This window comes from Macaca thibetana, chromosome 9 (genome assembly GCF_024542745.1).
Source record: "Macaca thibetana thibetana isolate TM-01 chromosome 9, ASM2454274v1, whole genome shotgun sequence".
Lineage (NCBI taxonomy): Eukaryota > Metazoa > Chordata > Mammalia > Primates > Cercopithecidae > Macaca > Macaca thibetana.
Window position 1 is genome coordinate 93,385,229 of NC_065586.1, and position 13,585 is coordinate 93,398,813.

Consider the following 13,585-nt stretch of genomic DNA (forward strand, 5'->3'; position numbering starts at 1 on the left):
AACCCAGGAGGCGGAGCTTGCAGTGAGCCGAGATCCGGCCACTACACTCTAGCCTGGGCGACAGAGCGAGACTCCATCTCAAAAAAAAAAAAAAAAAAAAAAAAAAAAAAAAATCTCCAAACAGCTTCTGAACAGCAGGTAAATGGCTACAAAGGCCATACAAGACACCAGAGAGGAAGGATCTGTTCCATTCTGCAGCCAAGCAAAATAGAGGGGCAGGGCCCCAACAGGCTGCTAGGAGAATGGGACCCCCTGTAGGCCGTTATATCCCTAGAGACAAAACTGTCCCACCCCAATGACAATATGATTCACCTATCACTTGCATGACTCCAGTTGCCCCGTTTTACACCCCCAGTACAGAAAAACCACTAGTTCTGGCCTCCTATGCAAGGAAGCATGTGCCGAGCAGTCACCTTGAGCATCTTGGGCAGTGACAGTTCTCATTATAAATTAATATATTATAATTTTGACTAGGTCTCATGTGAATCTGTATTTTCTTCTCTGAACCTGATCAATCCTGATTTTATCCTTATTTATTTAGAGTTCCAGGCTGGAGTGCAGTGACTATTCACAGGCTGGACCAAAGTACACTGCAGCCTCAACCTCCTGGCCTCAAGTGATCCTCCCACCTCAGCCTTCCAAGTAGCTGGGTCTAGAGACACATGCCACCGCACCCAGCATCAATCCTGATTTTAGACTTGCAAAGCTGATCTACAGACCTCAGCCCTGGAATGAGTATGCAGTGGCAAGCCACTACACAAACACCATCTACCTACGTTCTTAGTCAGTATTTACTGATGATTGACCACGGCCTCAAAACCCAAATCCAGGCATTTCCATGACAAATCAACGAGATTGATACATCCCTGGCCTTGGATGACTCAGCTGGCTTCTAACAGCTTGGTAAGTGTTTCTAATGGCAGTAGCTACGTCAAGCATAATTTCATGAAATGGCAAACCAGCTTACATTGTCCCAAATCAGGGTTATTTTCTGGAGTACAGTCATCTATCTACTCACAATAATGTATATCAAAAATAGAACAAATAGTCGTCATCACGGCATTTTCTAAATATTGCTTTGCACACGGTCTGGCATCTAGTGATGACGTTAAATTCCTGCATACAGCAAAGAGCAACATACTTATGGACTCAAAGATCCTTTGTAAACTGAGCTATATTCGCTGGGCAGATTTTTTTTTCTTTTTTAAGATGGAGTTTCGCTCTGTCACCCAGGCTGGAGTGCAGTGGCACGATCTTCGCTCACTGCAAGCTCCGCCTCCCAGGTTCATGCCATTCTCCTGCCTCAGCCTCCCGAGTAGCTGGGACTACAGGTGCCCGCCACCACTCCCGGCTAATTTTTTGTATTTTTAGTAGAGATGGGGTTTCACCATATTAGCTAGGATGGTGTCTCGATCTCTTGACCTCGTGATCCGTCCGCCTCGGCCTCCCAAAGTGCTGGGATTACAGGCGTGAGCCACCATGCACGGCCCTGCTGGGCAGATGTTTAAAGCTGAGCCATTGAAAATGTTTATGGCCGGGCGCGGTGGCTCATGCCTGTAATCCCAGCACTTTAGGAGGCCGAGGTGGGCGGATCACCTGAGGTCAGGAGTTCAAGACCAGCCTGACCAACATGGAGAAACCCCGTCTCTACTAAAAATACAAAAATTAGCCGGGCGTGGTGGCGCATGCCTGTAATCCCAGCTACTCAGGAGGCTGAGGCAGGAGAATCACTTGAACCCGGGAGGCGGAGATTGCAGTGAGCCAAGATGGCGCCACTGCACTCCAGCCTGGGCAACAAGAGTGGAACTCCGTCTCAAAAAAGAAAAGAAAAGAAAAGAAAATGATATTTATGAATTGTTTACATTAGTATACGGTAAGAACTTTAGTCAAGTGCAAACTTAGAACACAAATTGTCCAGGCATGGTGGCTCATGCCTGTAATCCTAACACTTTAGGAGGCTGAGGCAGAGGACTGTTTGTGCCCAGGGAGTTTGAGGCTGCAGTGAGCTATGACTGTGTCACTGCACTCCAGCCTGGATGACAGAGCAAGACCTTGTCTCAAAACATATATTTAAAAAAAAAAAAAAAAAGTAAACTTGCATTTTAAAACTACATGTATTTATTTATTTATTTAGAGATGGAGTCCTGCTATGTCACCAAGGATGGAGTGAAGTGGTGTGATCTCAGCTCAATGCCATCTCTGCCTCTCAAATTCAAGCGATTCTCTTGCCTCAGCCTCCCAAGTAGCTGGGATTACAGTCACGCGCCACCATGCCCAGCTAATTTTTTTGTATTTTTAGTACAGAGGGGTTTCGCCATGTTGACTAGGCTGGTCTCAAACTCCTGACCTCAGATGATTCACCTGCCTTGGCCTCTGAAAGTGCTGGGATTACAGACATGAGCCACAGTGCCCAGCCCCATTTTTCCTTTTTTTGAAACAGGGTCTTACTCTCTTGCCCAGGCTGGAGTTTAGTGACATGATATCGGCTCACTGCAACCTCTGCTTCCCAGGCTCAAGCTCTTCTCGCACCTCAGCCTCCCAAGGAGCTGGGACTACAGGCGTACGCCATCATGCTTGGCTAATTTTTGTAGAGATAAGGTCTCACTATATTGCCCAGGCCAGTCTCAAACTCCTGGGCATAAACAATCCTCCTGCCTCAGCCTCCCAAAGTGTTGGGATTACAGGTGTGAGCTATTGTGCCTGGCCTTACATTTTTTCCTGAATTAAAAAAAAAAAAAAATAGCCCTATGTATATTTAAAAAACAAAAAAACAAAAAAACCAGAATGAATTGCACTAGTGATAACTGAGAATTTGGTGGAAGGATTGTAGCCCCTGCTTTTACTTTTGTTTTTTCCAAATATTCTGTGAATCTTTATCACTTTTATAAAGGTGAAATATATATGATTTTAATTTTTAAAATTACCCTTTGAAGAAACATAAGCAACCAATTAAAAATTAAAAAAAAGGGCCAGGCGCGGTGGCTCAAGCCTGTAATCCCAGCACTTTGGGAGGCCGAGACGGGCGGATCACAAGGTCAGGAGATGGAGACCGTCCTGCCTAACACGGTGAAACCCCGTCTCTACTAAAAAAACATAAAAAAAACTAGCCGGACGAGGTGGCGGGTGCCTGTAGTCCCAGCTCCTCGGGAGGCTGAGGCAGGAGAATGGCGTAAACCCGGGAGGCAGAGCTTGCAGTGAGCTGAGATCCGGCCACTGCACTCCAGCCTAGGCGACAGAGCGAGACTCCGTCTCAAAAAAAAAAATAAAAAAAATAAAAAAATAAATAAATAAAAAAAATAAGGGGGGAAAGGACTCTGAGGACTGAAAACAGGCTACCTGAACTTCATAAGCAATTTTGTTACGTGTTGCAAACAGTACAGAAAAAACACCCTTCTTGGGACTGATCAGGCTGTAACACTAGCCCTAAAAACGGCCACTAGCGGGAATGAACTGCCAGGACAGTCCCCACCAAGCCTTCTGCCACAATCATGGGAAGGGAAATAGTGAAGGGGCAAGATCAGTTTAACCTGACTCACCCATGGCCGGAAGTGTCACGATGTGGACATGACTAGATGGCCTTTGCAAATCCCCAAAGCTTGACCACTCCCTTGGCCAACTGCGGGGTTGCGGTTTTCGTAGTCAGGCAGGGTAGGATCTGTTTTCCATTTCTGAGAATGAGTGGAGGATGGACCCCAGAAAAGCAAGCCTCAGACTGACATTCCCAAAAGCACAAATTGAAAATCTGGAGAGTGAGAGCTCTCAACTTTCCTATTCACCGTAAAATTGGATGCATCTTTTGTTGATAAACACTCCTAAGATTCTTTCACCTCCACTGTTGAAACAACACTGACTTTGTTTTTTTTGAGACAGTTTCGCTCTTATCACCCCGGCTGGAGTGCAATGGTGCGATCTCAGCTCACTGCAACCTCCGCCTCCTGGGTTCAAGCAATTCTCCTGCCTCAGCGTCCCGAGTAGCTGGGACTAGAGGTGTGCGCCACCACACCTGGTTAATTTTGTATTTTTAGTAGAGATGGGGTTTCACCATGTTAGCCAGGCTGGTCTTGAACTCCTGACCTCAGGTGATCCACCTGCCTCGGCCTCCCAAAGTGCTGGGATTACAGGTGTGAGTGATCACACCCAGCCTAAAGAACACTGACTTTCAAAATACATGTTTTAAGCACCTGAAGTTTCTGGGATGAAGATTAATTCTTGCCTTTGCATCAAGATCACGTGCATTTGAAGTCTACTTCCAAAAGAATATAGCATTCAGCACATCACTAAAGCCAACCTTTCTAGGTCACCTGCCTTTCCCATCTTTAAAAGAAAACAAAGTTCCTTGGAAAATGTGCTATATATAACAAGAAGGTTGGCTTCACGCTTTCTTTTCTTTTTTTCGAGACGGAGTTTCACTCTTATTGCCCAGGTTGGAGTGCAATGGCGCGATCTCAGCTCACTGCAACCCCTGCCTCCTGGGTTCAAGCGATTCTCCTGCCTCAGCCTCCCGAGTAGCTGGGATTACAGGCACCCACCACCACACCCGGCTAATTTTGTATTTTTAGTGGAGAGAGTGTTTCTCCTTGTTGGTCAGGTGATCCACCCGCCTCGGCCTCCCAAAGTGCTGGGATTGCAGGTGTGAGCCACTGTGCCTGGCCTTTATTTAAAAAACAAAACAAAACAAAACAGTAAGCCGGGCACAGTGGCTCATGCCTGTAATCTCAGCACTTTGGGAGGCCAAGGAGGGCAGATCACAAGGTCAGGAGTTCGAGACCAGCCTGACCAACATGGTAAAACCCTGTCTCTACTAGAAATACAAAAATTAGTGGGGCGTGGTGGTGAGCACCTGTCTCAGCTACTCAGGCAGCTGAGGCAGAAGAATTGTTTGAACCTGGGAGGCAGAAGTTGCAGTAAGCTGAGATCGGCCATTGCATTCCAGCCTGGGTGACAGGGCAAGACTCCATCAAAACAAACAAACAAACAGACAAAAAAACACACCAATGCTGGGCAATTGGCTCATACCCCTATCTACTTTACACGAAGCTTCCCAGTGCACATGGTCACATTTCCTGAGAAAGGAAACAGGAACGGACTGGGCTTGGCTTACTTCAACCCAACTTGTGTCCAGAAGTGTAACAATGGGGAGTATGGTTAGATCCCCTCTGCAAATCTCTGGTAGCCACTCCTGACCACCTTTCTTGCTTGCTCTTTAATTCTAGATTTCTGTGAACAAGGCATGTAAACAGTGCCACCTCTGGGCCAAGTGTGGTTCCTCTTAGCTTTTCCTAGCCCCAAATCATCAGGAGGAAATGCCCTAATTTGGGTAGCGCTGGACTCAGTCAAGACTTGGGTCTCCTTAGAGAATGAGTGGAAGAGTATGGTGGGACAGGCTGCCAGGAGGTGCACAGGGCCTCCTGGGACCATTATCAGAGCCAAGTGCCTTAAACTAAAATGGAAACGGGGAATATGTGTATGTGCTCGCCTCATACTCGGGGGATCTGAGATGGGAAGAATATATCAGGTGCGAAGCACACTCCTCATATTGGGGTGTGGGAACAGTGCTGCGGTTCTTTGCTTCTGGCTGCCTGTGGGATCGTATCCACACGAGGGGACCTGGACTGACAGGACAGTGACCTCAGGACCTCTGTGCCATGCCCTTCTCTGCTCCAGACCAACAAAGCTGGACCAGTGAATCACATCGCACAAACAGATCCCCTTGTCTGGGAAAAAAAGAATGTGGGAAAACAGGGAGGTGAATGGACCAGGCTATGCTGAGCCCACTTGGAGGGGCTCAGCAAACACTTTGTTGAATCAGTGAACAAAGATGCTGGAGAGACTTGTGACCAGGGCAGCAGGGGTAGTCCCTGGTGCTGAACTGCAGCTCCCAACACCAGCCCTGGGGCATTCGCTGCCCCTCCTGACACAGGTGGGTGCTTCCTGGCAAGTTCCAAAGCCTGTCCTATGGGCAAAGCATTATGATATGCCCTGGACTGGATCTAAGGAGTTAGACAGGAAGAGGTCAGGCCACTGCTGCCAACAACTGGACACTGTTCTTACCCCTGGAGAGGCAGATTATGAAACAGTTTCTAGAAAAAAAAATGCAGGATGAGACACATTTATTCTACATCTGGTCACAATAAATCTCATACACCCAGACCACAGCCAGGATGCCACATGGGTACAAGCAGCTGGCGGAAATAGAGATCATCTGCTCTGGTGCTCGTGGCCACTCCGGGCAGAAAGCAAAGGTGCCCCATGGCACCTACTCAGAGGCACTGAGGCCACATTCCCATCTCCAGGCACCAGGGATGTCTCTGAAGGGTGATTCCATTTGGAGTTTCCAAAATCCAGGACTTCTGAGAGCCAAGCCCTAGTTCCAAGTCATCCTGAGTCCAGGCTCTGCCAGACTCTTGAGTACCTGGAGCTGGTGGCAAGGTAGCCTGGGGGCTGAAAGGGCCTCAGGCTGGATCACGGGGCAGCCCTGGGCCTCAGGGCCGACGATCCTTTCTGCGGTTTTTGTGTCCCACCTGGGAACCTCGCCGGGCAGCCTTCACCAGGCCTTTGAACTGTCCCTGCAGCTTCATCTTCTTCCTGCAGGGCCAAGGAACAGAAGGGTCACAACTGGCTGAGAATAGGAGGCCCCCTCCTGATGCCAAATGATGGCTCACCCCCAGCGCCAGCAGGGATGAGAAGTGGGCCTCCAGGTGGTGGCTAGCACATGAACTGGGCAGACCACGCGTGGTTCCAGCTTCCACACAGCTCATGTCCTGACCGGGACATTCCACTTTGGCACAATTATCCCCCTGGAAACAGGCCTCACTGCCATTCTTCCTCTAATGCACGTCCAGAGAAGGTCAAAGCTCCCTCTGCCCACCCATCCCTCTATTGAAAGGTAACTCACAATCCGTAGAAGCTAGAACTTTAGAATACCATTTCCCTAGTAACATTAGTTTCCAAAGCAGTCCTACACATAACCCAATTTAAGGGCCAAAGTCGGAAACAACTCTAATTTCCCACCAATAAAGGGATTAGAAAAGCAAATTATACAAAGCTATTAAAAATGATGACTATGTAGAGTATGTATATACCAGAAAACATCTGTATGACATAATATCATGTTTAAAGAAGCAGTCAGGACCGGGCGCAGTGGCTCATGCCTGTAATCCCAGCACTTTGGGAGGCCGAGGCGTGAGGATCACAAGGTCAAGAGATCAAGACCATCCCAGTCAACATGGTGAAACCCTGTCTCTACTAAAAATACAAAAATTAGCTGGGCATGGTGGCGCGCGCCTGTGGTCCCAGCTACTCGGGAGGCTGAGGCAGGAGACTAGCTTGAACCCGGGAGGCAGAGGTTACAGTGAGCCAAGATTGCACCATTGCACTCCAGCCTGGCGAGAAAGCAAGACTCTGTCTCAAAAAAAAAATAAAATAAAATAAAGAAGCAGTTCAAGTCAGTAATATAGGTAGGTACCAGCTACACGATGTAGGTGCATGTTAAAAAAAAAAAAGCTAGAAGAGACTCAAATTGAGTTGAGAGTTTAATAAGGCCTTCCCTTCTTTAGAGCACTCTGCTCCCTCGTCCCCTCCCATCCTCCAGCTGCCAGCCTGGCACAGCACCATACCTGCGGTTGAGCTTGCTTCTGTTGAGGGGGATGTAGGCATAGGGATCTGGTCGGCCTTTCTTCTTCACATCACCTTTTGCTTTCTGCTTACCCAGGAGAGAAACAGAGTCAGCTAGGAGTGTGGGGTTCCCCTTCTGTCCCTGCCCCAGACTTGACAGGCCCCATAACCTCCCTTCATCCTCTGCCTTAGGTGGTGCCAAAGAGCTCCTGTATCCTTGGAAGGCCATTCAACAAGGTCCCCCATTTCAGATGCCACAAGGCCTTGGTATACCCCTTCTTCTTTCCTGGCCTCAGCTGAGTTCCAGGAAGGTGCCTCTCAAGACAGTGATGGGCACAACTCCTCCTTGCCCCTCCCTGGCACCTGTCCAGTGCCAGGAGACCCCATGCCCTACATGCAGCGCTTACCTTGGCCTTGTATTCGGCCCCAGGCATAGCCTTCTTGGCCACAGGGCGATGAATGCCAGAGCCTCCAGCTATAGGGAGAACACAGGACCATGAGTCAGGCAAAGCCAGGGTAGCCTCCTTCTAGAAGACAATGGGCACCCTCTCTGAGCAAGCTGCCAGGGAGCAGTTGAGTGAAGACCAGGAACTTGGCTCTGTCCTCTATCAAACCAGGACGAAGACCTTCCTCGAGGAGGGACTGTCTGGTGATTTGACAGTTAGATCACTGGGCTCCTCAGACTGACCCAGAATCCTTACAGCTTACCAGAGACCTCTGGGAACACATATATTCTCCACTAATACACTAACAAAAAATAACCTATATTCTCCAAACTCAGACAGAATTCAGCCAGTCAGCCAGGTTGAACTCCCAGCTCTGCCACTTACAGCTCCAACCTCAGGCAAGCCTCTTAACCTCAGCTGTAAGAGAAGACATTTTAGGCTTTACCCTCTTATCTCATTTGGATTTCACACAAACACTGAGATAGAAGGACAGCTATTTAACCCATTGTACAGATGTGAACACTGTGGCTTACAGAGATCAGGATTCTTGCCCAAGGTCAGCTGTATTCTCCAGCCTGGACTTCAACACTCAACGAGTTGTGGATGGAATCCTACAGTGTCAGCTCAGGGGGACTCTGAGATGACCAACACGAACTCCCCCATCCCCCATGTTTTTGCAGATGAGAAACTAGAAGCTCAGAGACAGACAGTGTAACCAGGCCAAGGTCACACAGCTAAGCAGAGGTTGGACAAGCAGCCCTGACCCCATGTCTCTGCCTCATCGACTGGCAGGTACTCCTGCCTCAGCACCACTCCATCCCAGGGCACAGTAGGTGAGCTGGCCCTGGCTCGTGGGCGCCACAGGCGGAAGAGCCATGAGGTTGTGCAGCTGCGTTATGATGCTGTAGGGCTCTGAGGACACACCAGCTACTGGAATCAGAGGCTTCCCACAGGAGCCCCTGGACCTCCAGATGCAAAGCAAGGGCTCTGCTGCAAGGGCTTGGGGGCAGGGGTCCTGCACAGCTGCCCTGGGAGGAAGGAAGCAGAGGTGAAGCCATCTTGGCACTTCTAGCAGCTGCTCTAGGAGGGCAACAGCTGGTGGGCCCAGAGACAGAAATAGAGGGGAATCCTCTGGCCAGACCCAATACCAACCTTCCCAGTTCCCAGCCCCAGCACCGGCCAAGTGGCTTCTCTAAATCCAGCCTGACTCAGGGCTGGTGCTCTTAGGGTGACCAAGAGAGACAAGTAGCTCGCAGAAGGGGCAGGCTCAAGCCTCTTGGGAGGCCTGGGCAGGTGGAGAGGAGCTGCGGCTCAGAGCTCCTCAGAAGGCTGGTGGTTCCATGCACAGATCTCCTAACCCACAGGCTCTCCCACACCCCCAGGGCCCCTTAGACTCCAGGCCAGTCTTGAGTGTCATATCAGCCAACCTCTGTTGGTGCCAAGTGAGTACAACCAGGCTGTGCACCCTCATGGCCCTGCCACCCCTTCCTGTGACTCCCTTCCCTAATGCAGGTGACAGGGATCCATGTGTCCCAGGACAGAGGAGTGGAAGCCTCACCTTGGTACTGAGGGGGTATCTCCAGCTCATCCTCCTCAGCCTCTTTCTGGTGCTTGAGCTTCTGGTGCTTTTTCTATAGAGAGGGAATAGATTGGGAGTGAGTGAACCAGGGGATGTGCCCACTCTTGGGAATGCCAACAGTAACAGCAGAGTACCCTGCATTGAGCAGGAGAGGCCCTCTGCTAAGAACCCCACCTCTCACTTACAGATGGAGAAACTAAGGCCCAGAGAGGGCAAAGAACTGTCTAAAGCCAAGCAGTGCAGGAGAGAAGCTCTGGCCACGTCCGGACTGCCAGGCTGGTGGCGGCTGTTCCTGCTCTGCCTTTCCACTCTGGGCCCCACCAAGGCCTGCAATTGCCCAGAGGGCTTCTGACATCAGCTTACCTAACTTTCCTAATGGGGAAAATGAGGTCCCTGGCCTCTTCAGAGAGAACAGCTTTACCAGTTCTTTGCTTCACACAAACCCCACCCCACTCTCCCTATTAATCACTCACTTATTGATCCCCTACTAAGTGCCAGGCCCTAGGGACACAGGGCACAGGATCTAGGTCCTGTGCTCCAGGGGCTCTCAGGCAGGTGGGAGACCCTTGCTCAAGCCAGTCATCACTGATCCTCAACAATGCTACCATCCCAGCAGGTATGAGCATGGACAGTGAGACACGTCAACTTGTCAATTATATTCAACAGGAAGTGACAGAGCACCTACTGTGCGCCTGGCGCTATGTTAGGCAGTCCAAGGGAAGGAGGGAGAGCCCGACAGCAGCCCCAGATCACCAGATGTGAGCCCAGTAATCAACAATCAGGCCAGGCAGAGGCATGCTGTGCAGGGAGGGAAGGTAAACAGAGGCAGCCCCAGCTGGCAGGGCTGGTCCCTGCACTGTGGTCTGTGCCACTGTGCCCCAGAAACGTCTTGAAACTGCAGATTCCCAGGGCTCCAGCTACCCAGAGGATCCAGAGGCAGGCTCAGAGGCCAACCAGGGGAAAGGTGTGCCAGGTAAAGGGATCAGCCTGGGCAGAGTGAACAGGCTGCAGCACACACACAGTGTGCCTGGAGGATGGGGAACACCAGATCCACTGGCCGAAGCCCAGCTGAATGGGTTCCTAGTGGAGAAACAGGAACTAGGAGGAAGCTGACTCTGGCTGCACCATGGGGGATGATGGCTGAGCTGGCTCTTGGGTCAGCTGGTACCTGGTCAACAGCCCAGCCCGGGCCGGGCGCGGTGGCTCAAGCCTGTAATCCCAGCACTTTGGGAGGCGGATCACAAGGTCAGGAGATCGAGACCATCCTGGCTAACATGGTGAAACCCCGTCTCTACTAAAAATACAAAAACCTAGCCGGGCGAGGTGGCGGGCGTCTGTAGTCCCAGCTACTCGGGAGGCTGAGGCAGGAGAATGGCGTGAACCCGGGAGGCGGAGCTTGCAGTGAGCTGAGATCCAGCCACTGCACTCCAGTCTGGGCGACAAAGCGAGACTCTGTCTCAACAGAAAAAAAAAAAAAAAAAAACAGCCCAGCCTGCTGGCCTTAAATGGAGGCAGCTACTTGAACCCCAGCACTTCATGCTCCCACAGTGGTTGGCAGAAGAGTTAGAACTTGGCCAGGTGCGGTGGCTCAATCCTGTAATCCCAGCACTTTGGGAGGCTGAGGCGGGTGGATCACAAGATCAGGAGTTCGAGACCAGCCTGACCAACATGATAAAACCCCATCTCCACTAAAAATACAAAAATGAGCCAGGCGTGGTGGCATGCGCCTGTAATCTCAGCTACTCAGGAGGCTGAGGCGGGAGAATCACTTGAACCTGGGAGGGGGAGGTTGCAGTGAGCCAAGATTGCACCACTACACTCCAGCCTGGGCGAAAGAGCGAGACTTCATCTCAAGGAAAAAAAAAAGAGTTAGAACTCAGCAACTGCCATGCAAAAAACCCTCTATGGGTCTCAGTGGCAGGAGCCAGCCACGGAGTGCAGCTGCCCTAGGGCCCTCTCGGTGCCTGGAGACAAGGCGTCTGCCCAGTCCCGCTCTGCCCAGAGCAGTGGGGGCCATCCTTAGAAGGCCGTGGTCGGTTCTCCCCGGCCAGGAAAAGCCACATGTGAAGATTCGCTCAAGAAACCCAGGAGGCTTTGACTGGAAAAAGATTTCCAGGAAAAGTGAATAATCAGTCATGACGGCTTACTTGGCATCACTAAGTGGCAAGCACTGTACACAGAAACCAAGACTTGAGCCAGGCAGTCTGGGCCCAGAGACACACGTTTGGCAGACGACTGCCATCACCTGGAAAGGGAGACTAGACTGGCCCGAGGGTGGCCTCTCGGAGGGGCCGAGCAGAGGAAGGACTCCCAGTAGGTGAAGCTGTCCCACAGGAGCAGTCACCTGGGGGCAAAGAGGGGCAGGAGGGTTTTCAGCAGAAGCCCCACTGCTTTTCCTCAAGGGCATCCCAGAGGGGCTTCACGCATCAGAGGCTGCTCTCTGACCCAGGACTCTGGATATGTACTCAGCTCTTCAAACAGAATTCTGCGCTGTCACAATGCTCTAATAACAAAGCTCCTCCTCGGGCCATGCTGGGCCGATGGACACTTGGCAAGGCATATGGGCAGACATTCACAAATATGATGCCAATGAAAAGGGGGATGTGGGGGAAGTCTGTAACATGTCAGGCACTATACTAATGCACCTTACACACCCAATCTTACCAAACTGTCCCAATGACTCCACCAGGTAGTCTATTTATAACCCCACTTCACAGATCAGGAATTGGGGCTTTAAAAGGTTAGGCTAAAGCCAAGATGGGACCCCAGAGCCTGCCGCTTCCCCACCGATACCACTACACCCTGATGCAGGCACCTGTCACCTGCGGGTGGTGCCCAGGAAGGCTGGATGGGCTGGGGCACAGTCTGGAAGGACAGAGAGGGAAGAAACTGCTCCAGGATGGAAATGTTCCACTGAGCTTGAGACTGACAGGTATTGGGTGACGGTTGGGCCCACTTCACCCTTGCTGGTTCAGGTGGGGCAGCTGAGAGGCTGTTTCCATCCTGGGAGGCAGCACTGCCAGGTCAACAGGGGTAATGGTGGCAAAGAGGTTGAATTCCTGGGCTTAGGAGACTGGAAAACCAGGGTTCAAATTCCTGGTTTGCACAGACTGAGCCCTGTGACCCTGGGCAGGCTACTTACCTCTGTACACTCCTCTGGTCACAGGAACGATGGAGTCCCTATCTTCGTGAGGCTATGTGGGGTCCTCAGCACAGTGCTGGGCGCACGACCATGCTCCCCTATAGTGGAAGCCCCCACCCCATGCAGGAGCACGCAGGGAAGCTGCTGCCCTTGCCTCTGCATAGCACATGCCCTTGCTAGAGAGACAAGGGTCTCTGCCTTCTTTCTCCTTTAACTAGACAACCATCACCCTGTCCTGCATGGCACCCACAGCCTTCTGGACCGCTTGCTATGCACACCTGCGAGGATGCACTGAGCATTCCAGAAACAGGGCAGGTCCAATATCTATGTGTGGTGGGGGTGAGAAGCTGTGGGGCCCAGGCTTAGGTCTGAAGCCCTAGCCCGCCGTCCGCAGGAACTACTCACACTCCTGACGATCACATCTTCCATTAGGTCAGCCATCCCTTCATCTTCACCTGGAGCCAAAAAAGAGGTCCATGAGCGCTGCGGGAGCTCCTCAAACCTACCCTTTCCTTCTGCACCTCCTGGCTCACCAGGCTGATGGGGCACCAACTCCAGCCCCAGGAAATTGCCTTCCTCAGACCCATATCATCCTTCTGCTAGAAGAGGTGAGATCCCTGAGCACTGCCCCTTTCCCCTTTCCATCCTAGGCCCTAGGTATAATGGCCCCTCAAAGAAGTGGTGATCCTACTTTCGAGGTAAATATGGCTTTGTTTGAAACTTTTTTCCCCACTCACCCACCCTTCATTGTTTGAGATTTGAAGAAAGCCCCAGGTTTCCGGGGAAGTCAGGCACTCCCGCAGC

General features: G+C 51.1%; 2 protein-coding genes across 3 annotated transcripts in view; one reads left to right on the forward strand and one right to left on the reverse strand.

Moving 5' to 3' along the window:
* Window positions 1-13,585, forward strand: part of PGAM1 (phosphoglycerate mutase 1) — a 1,080,404-nt gene that overhangs the window by 994,098 nt on the left and 72,721 nt on the right. The gene's annotated exons all lie outside the window — the stretch shown is intronic.
* Window positions 6,094-13,585, reverse strand: part of RRP12 (ribosomal RNA processing 12 homolog) — a 43,699-nt gene continuing 36,207 nt past the window's right edge. The window contains exons 30-34 of the mRNA XM_050802862.1: window positions 13,187-13,236; window positions 9,619-9,691; window positions 8,022-8,089; window positions 7,617-7,699; window positions 6,094-6,585 (exon numbers count right to left, since the gene is read on the reverse strand). Coding sequence (XP_050658819.1) covers window positions 6,483-6,585; window positions 7,617-7,699; window positions 8,022-8,089; window positions 9,619-9,691; window positions 13,187-13,236 — 377 coding nt within the window. The 3' untranslated portion in view covers window positions 6,094-6,482. The remainder of the gene's footprint in view (window positions 6,586-7,616; window positions 7,700-8,021; window positions 8,090-9,618; window positions 9,692-13,186; window positions 13,237-13,585) is intronic.